Source organism: Neopelma chrysocephalum, unplaced genomic scaffold (genome assembly GCF_003984885.1).
Source record: "Neopelma chrysocephalum unplaced genomic scaffold, ASM398488v2 Primary Assembly neopelma1_23, whole genome shotgun sequence".
In the NCBI taxonomy this organism is placed as follows: Eukaryota; Metazoa; Chordata; class Aves; order Passeriformes; family Pipridae; genus Neopelma; species Neopelma chrysocephalum.
In genome coordinates this window covers 34,249,533-34,255,532 of record NW_020897691.1, presented here as the reverse complement: position 1 = coordinate 34,255,532, position 6,000 = coordinate 34,249,533, and the positions used below count along the sequence as shown (strand labels likewise).

Genomic DNA, 6,000 nt, shown 5'->3' with positions numbered 1-6,000 from the left:
GCTTATTAGCAGCAAAACATGATGTGCTTTATGCAGAAGAAATGCACATCCCTGGGTCTGCAGACTACCATTTACAGCTGATGCAGCTTCACCCATTTAACATCACATATATGTATGTTTCTAAAATCAAAAGCTAGAGTCCTAAGTGACTTTATTTTCTTCTCTTAGCCAAGATTAAGAAAATTATGTTAAAAGTCTAAAGTCTAAAATCAGCACAATGAATTGATGCTTCTTCCCCTGTTAGACTTTCCTGTATCAACAGATAATGTCTTTGAAATGAAGCATTATTTGACATCTCGATTTTATTATATCATAAATAGAGATTACACTGTGTAGAATGTTCTTCCTTTAACACTTGGATGATTTTCCATCCTAATACAATGGACTGAGTGTCTCTTCAGTTTTAATCACAGGACCACATGACTGATTTCGGCACTGGTTTTATGGGACATTTGTGCAAGAAAGGCTCTGTGTGCAGTAATTTCTTCTGTCTGGTTACCTAATGAGTTTGTTGATTCATTGATTGTGTCATTCAATAAGCTTTTAATGACTTGTGGATTTGATTTACACTCTATGAATAAGTTGTGAGAAGTTTTGAAACAGAATTCCAAGTTATATATGCTGACAGAAATTAAAAATGTGAGCACTCTACCTCAAGGCATTGCTAATAAGGGTTTAATTTTATTTAATTTTAAATTCAGGGCACAGGCCAATGAAAATTTCATTAATTTGTATGCTGTGGGAACTACATTTGCCAAATTGATTTGGGGGATTTGCATAATATGATGGTCTCAGAGCTTAGTATGGAATCTGACCCTTATATTTCATCCCTTTTGAAGCAGAGTACTTTTTCCTTTTCATACTGTCTTGTCCATTTCACAGATTTATTTGGTTCTTATAGCTTAGTTATTACTTAAACTATAAAAAAATAATTATCTACCAACTGAACAAAATGTTATTACTACTTTAATGTTATTATTACCGCCAGCATTGTTAGCAGAGTTAACTTTAAAAAATGATGAGGTTTTTTAATGCTTAAATAATTCTATTAAAAAAATTCCATTAAACATGCAGACATCATGGGGAACATCAGTTCTTCTCAAGATCTTCTGCTAAAGACATTCTGTGTCTATGGCTCATGTTTACAGTAAGATGTGACAGTGAAGGGTCCATAAGTGATAAAATTTTAGAACAGTGCTGCATCTCAGAAGCAGGGAGATAGCAGATTCATACTGATAGAAGTAGAGGATGACAACAATAATAATATGGGATAAATATAGATTTATTTTTTTCAACAGTCCATTAAAAACTAACTCAGTGCAGAAAATCTTACATCTTACTATCATGTGTAGTGGTTACCATTGCAAGAATTATTGGATTAGTTTGCCTAAAAATTTGAGAATGGAGAAAATGGTGAGCTCTCCATACCATGTGGTGCTATCTCCTTGCAGGAACTCCCAGCTGTTGCAGGTATCTACTCCCTTCTGCCCCAGCCCCAGTCCCAGCAGGCTTTGGCCAGATCCATACATGCGCTTCTCCAGAACAGTCCTTTCAGAAAGCTGCTTTGTCCACTGAATCTAATACAAATCATATTACCAAACATCAAATCACCTTTTCCTAATTTAAATTAATTCATTCATCTGACATGCTTCTTCTTGCTGTAATTCAAGTTACTTCTTTCATTCTCTAAGCTTTCCTTCTCCCAGACTTTTCAGTCACATTTTGTGGTTTACCAATTTCATTAGTCTTCCAAACTTGCCTGGATGTTTCCAAAAGCCCAGGAAAGTCCTGTTACTGCAGCCCCCATGGCCGTCTCTTGTTCTGTTTTATGCTATCAAACTTTTAAAACTCCTTTTCATTCTGCTCTGTCCCTCTTCCTTTCTCTCTTATTTCACTTAAGCTTTTCACTGTTCCCCTTTATTCAGAAGTAAATGACCTGAGCTTAATGCCTTCTTAAATCATTCAGATAAGCTATCAAAGGGCTTAATAGAACTCAAGTAGAAAATTGGTGTTTGGATTTCAGTTTTATTCCTTACTACTGGGCTAATTCCAAGAGTTTAGTATCCTGAAGAAATACCAGTCAGGAATGGACAAACACTTTCAGATTATTTCCTGCTAATATGGTAGCTTTGTTGTTGTTGTTGTTGCTGTTGTTTTGTTTTGTTCCTGAACCCTTGACATCAGCCTTATTTTGTTGAAGATAGGAAACAGGTCTTCTGTTGTGTTTGTAAACTGAAGATATTACACTTCCCTACCTCATATATTCTACTCCAGAAGCTCTCTGGTGACCAGGGTTACCAGAAGCAGACATTTGACAAGCTTTCTCTCTGGTTCCTAAGTCTTCCGTTGGAAGTTTCCCCTTGGCATCATCACTTGGCACTAAGAGGACAATCATCCCATGAGCAAAAGCCTTGTGCATGTGAAAGAGAATAGCTGTGAATGCCTAGCAGTGTAAAACCACTTTTGAAAATGTATTATTAAAACAGTAACCCAATACGTGTTCTGCAGAAACCAGCCAATTCTAAGCACATTACAGTGGCCAAGCCATAGTAATTGTTCCTAGGCTGAACAGCTGCACTGTCTTCTTCCCACAGAAATAAAAATTGTAGGAAATAGGCCATGGAGCATGACTGTATGTATTTATATAACTGAAAACTTGATAGTGGCTGCAACGATGCAAAATATGTGAATATTATGAGGCCATTTAATGAAGAGATAAACTGAGGGCAAAGGTTTATGATTTGTCAAAAGTAACACATGGCAGAGCAAGGAGTTCTGGGCTCTATTCCTGTTTTACAAGCCTGCAAAGAGTATACTAGTGCCTAGCTCTTGCTATGTGGTTTAGATACATTACAGTATTAACTTCCATCATTTTTATTAGTGTATTAGTGCTCTGATTGCCCACTAGTAATTGGGATTAGTTTTACTGAACTGATTTTTGCTCTGGAGCTACAAACGTTCAACTACTATTACTAACACACACCTTTCTGTATGAGCTGATTCTGAGTGAGATTGAACATATGGGAAATTGTAACAGTACCTTGGAGTTCAACACGGTCTTCCCTTGGTGTATTATTTCAACCTTCTCATGTTGTTCCTTCACAGCAGGAGGCTGCCATGCAGCAGAATTGCTATGGATAACACATGTATATACACTCACAGGGGTTGCTCACCATTGTAAATTGCTTATATTATATACAGCACTGTATTCATAAAAGGAAGAATGAAATGTGTTTGAATTTATAGATATTTTTTTCTCCAGAGGTATACAAAACTCTTCGCATATTTGTGATGGACTAAAAATTTTCCCCAGCACACTAGGTCTCAAAAATACAGCATGCAGGAAGTGTTTTGAATGTGCAGAGATAATTTATGTAGGTGAGAATGAAATTTGGCCATGATAATATTATTAATGTATTGATCTTGGCCCTAGGTATGATCAATCTTCAGCAAAAAGTCCTGTGGTAAAGACACTGCTTTTGCTGTGTATTGAAACTGAGCACTGGTGTTAATTGAAGAGTCAAACAATCAGAGAAGACAGGAATTCCTTACCACACAGATTCCAGATCCATCAAGACATCTGTTTGCATTACCATTACAGTTGCAAGGAGAGCATTTTCCTGAGCTGGTACGATAAAATCCTTCTTGGCATCCCTGCAATGGAAAAAAAAAGTACTTCCTAAGGTTTGGTGGGAGGAGCAGAAAACAAGAGCTACAACTATCAGGTCTCCCCAGAGCACACTGCTCAACCCAGTCATAGCAGACCACACACACACTGCTGAACTCGAGTCTGTTCTTTTACTCTCTGTCCTGGTGCTTGCTTTTTTGCTTTAGAGCATTCAAGCTGTCAGCATTCCTGCCTGTGTCCTGTCCCTGACCAGCAGTGGGTGTAGAACTGACAGATTCTTGCTACATTTTGTACTAGAGGATGAGTTAATCAGAAATGATAATCCTTCTCAGCAAAGAAGGTGTATTTATAGGAGAGGAATAGCTTTTACTTGAAAAAGGGAAAAGCTTTAGAAAATTTACTTTCCATCAAAGCTTTGATGAAATTTGGATAAATAACCTACAGGAGACAGAAACACACCTACAGAGATCAAGGCCCATCTGAATAAATGTGTGGCTGATCCTGTACTACATAATTTAGTATTTTTGATAACATACTAAAGCTTACCAAAATTAAGCAGAAGACTGTAAATGTCTACATCACCTTCTTTTAAATACTAATTAGAGCAATGGTATACATAATCAGAAACACAAGGGTATTAAGATGCCCCTCTAAGACTGAAAAATAAAAAGAAAATTGAAGAGGATAGCTTTTATTTGAGGTGTTCTGTGTAAATTCTTGTTCTCCACTGAGGAACTTCTCCCTCATTATACAAAGCTGGTGAGACACGCACAGATTGGCCTTAGGAGCAACATCTCTTACTCAGTCAGCACTTGCTCTCCCTGTCCAGTCTCCCTGTGTCACGTGGATTATGTTGGATCCCTGCAAACTCATGGATTTTTGGATCCTAAATATCTTAACTTCATCTAACTCTTGCAATATTGTTGCAGAGATGATGTGAAGGCACCAGCATGTCATTCAGTTTTAAAAAAAATTATTTACCACACCCTGTTTCTGCTATCATTTGCAGACAGCATCCCTGAGGTGGCTGTCAGAGCCTGAGGTATGCCAGGCTCTCCTGGCATATTTTTTGTGGCTGTCTCTACAGCGCTTTTTGTATTCTGTGGATCTTGAGGACCTACCCTTGCAAAAAGCGGGAAAAGTGGAAAGTTCAGGTGATACAGAAGAGCATGAATCTTCTCGCATTTGTATGAGCTATGAGGCTTCTTATTATATGGTACTGATCAAATTAGGATTAGATTTCCTTTGTATCTCCCTCTTCCTTACTTTCCTGGATTGCCCTGAAATCAAGGATGAGATTTTTTTTCTGCACTGCAGCAACCTTTGCTTCTCATACCCACTGTAAGCCATGGCATGAACAGCAGGTCTATAGTATCAAATCCAGCACCACACAGTGATACTTCCATTAGCTGCAAAAACTGGGATGTGAGTATTAGTGCTAAATACCCCTGCTGGTGGCTGGGGCTACCTAATCCTGGCACAGTGCTGTGGCCCTGTCACGTCTGGAACCTGCACTTGCATATCTTCATGGTGGCTGTGGAGCTGTGGAGCACTGGGTAGCAAAACACAGCCATCTTAAGTGTCGTCTCCATGTTAACTTCCATTCTCAAGTGTGGGTAGGCACTTCAATCCAGCCAGATAAGGTGCTTGTTTAGAAAACAATGTATCTTGTGGGATGACTAACAACAAGCTTTAAAAAATGATGTTTAAAAATGAATCATTAATCCAGTCTTATCCCAGAGAGCTCTGAGAAGCTCAGATGAACATAAATGGAAATCACAGTTGCTTTTGCCTTTCTTATGCACAATATTTTATCTGGTTTGCTTTAGAAACAGTTTATTTGATAATAGTTCCTAGGAGGAAAAGTCTTCATACCACAGCCACTTTGGCACAGCAGAAATACTGTCTATTTGTACTGCTTGTTTCTTTCAGTTGTTTAGTCTTAACACAGAGCGGTAGGACTGGCTCCTGCCAGACTGAGGGTTGCAGAAGAATGATTACGCCACACACTGTGGAAGGGAGACAGTTAGTTTCTAAACTGAAAACAGATTCTTATCCCAGTGTCTGCCTTTGCAATATTTCTTTCCACCTATACAGATCTAAAGCTTGTTATACTCTCTGATGCCCCTCAGCTGGAGGGTGGTCCTAGCTGGTCCTTTAGTGCCTGCCCAAAAGTTTTCTTGGTTTTGCAGGTCTAAGCAGAATAATTTTTTACTTGTGATAGTGAATATAGACAATGAAAATGTAGGGATATGTGTAAAGGTGTCTGTGAAAATCCTTTAGTCAGCCACAAAGATAATCTTATTTTTACTTCAACTAAGGGCATGCCTGCATTGCAGCCATGAGTGAGCTTTCATCTAATCCACACATAA

The 6,000-nt window shown here is 38.3% G+C and overlaps 1 protein-coding gene across 3 annotated transcripts in view; it reads right to left on the bottom strand.

Moving 5' to 3' along the window:
• Window positions 1-6,000, bottom strand: part of LAMA4 (laminin subunit alpha 4) — a 103,330-nt gene that overhangs the window by 76,595 nt on the left and 20,735 nt on the right. For 2 of the 3 annotated variants that reach the window (XM_027692939.1, XM_027692948.1), the window contains exon 2: window positions 3,553-3,654. In XM_027692939.1, coding sequence (XP_027548740.1) covers window positions 3,553-3,654 — 102 coding nt within the window. Of the gene's footprint in view, window positions 1-3,552; window positions 3,655-6,000 lie in introns of those variants that run through there. The other variant, XM_027692955.1, reaches the window with a different exon arrangement.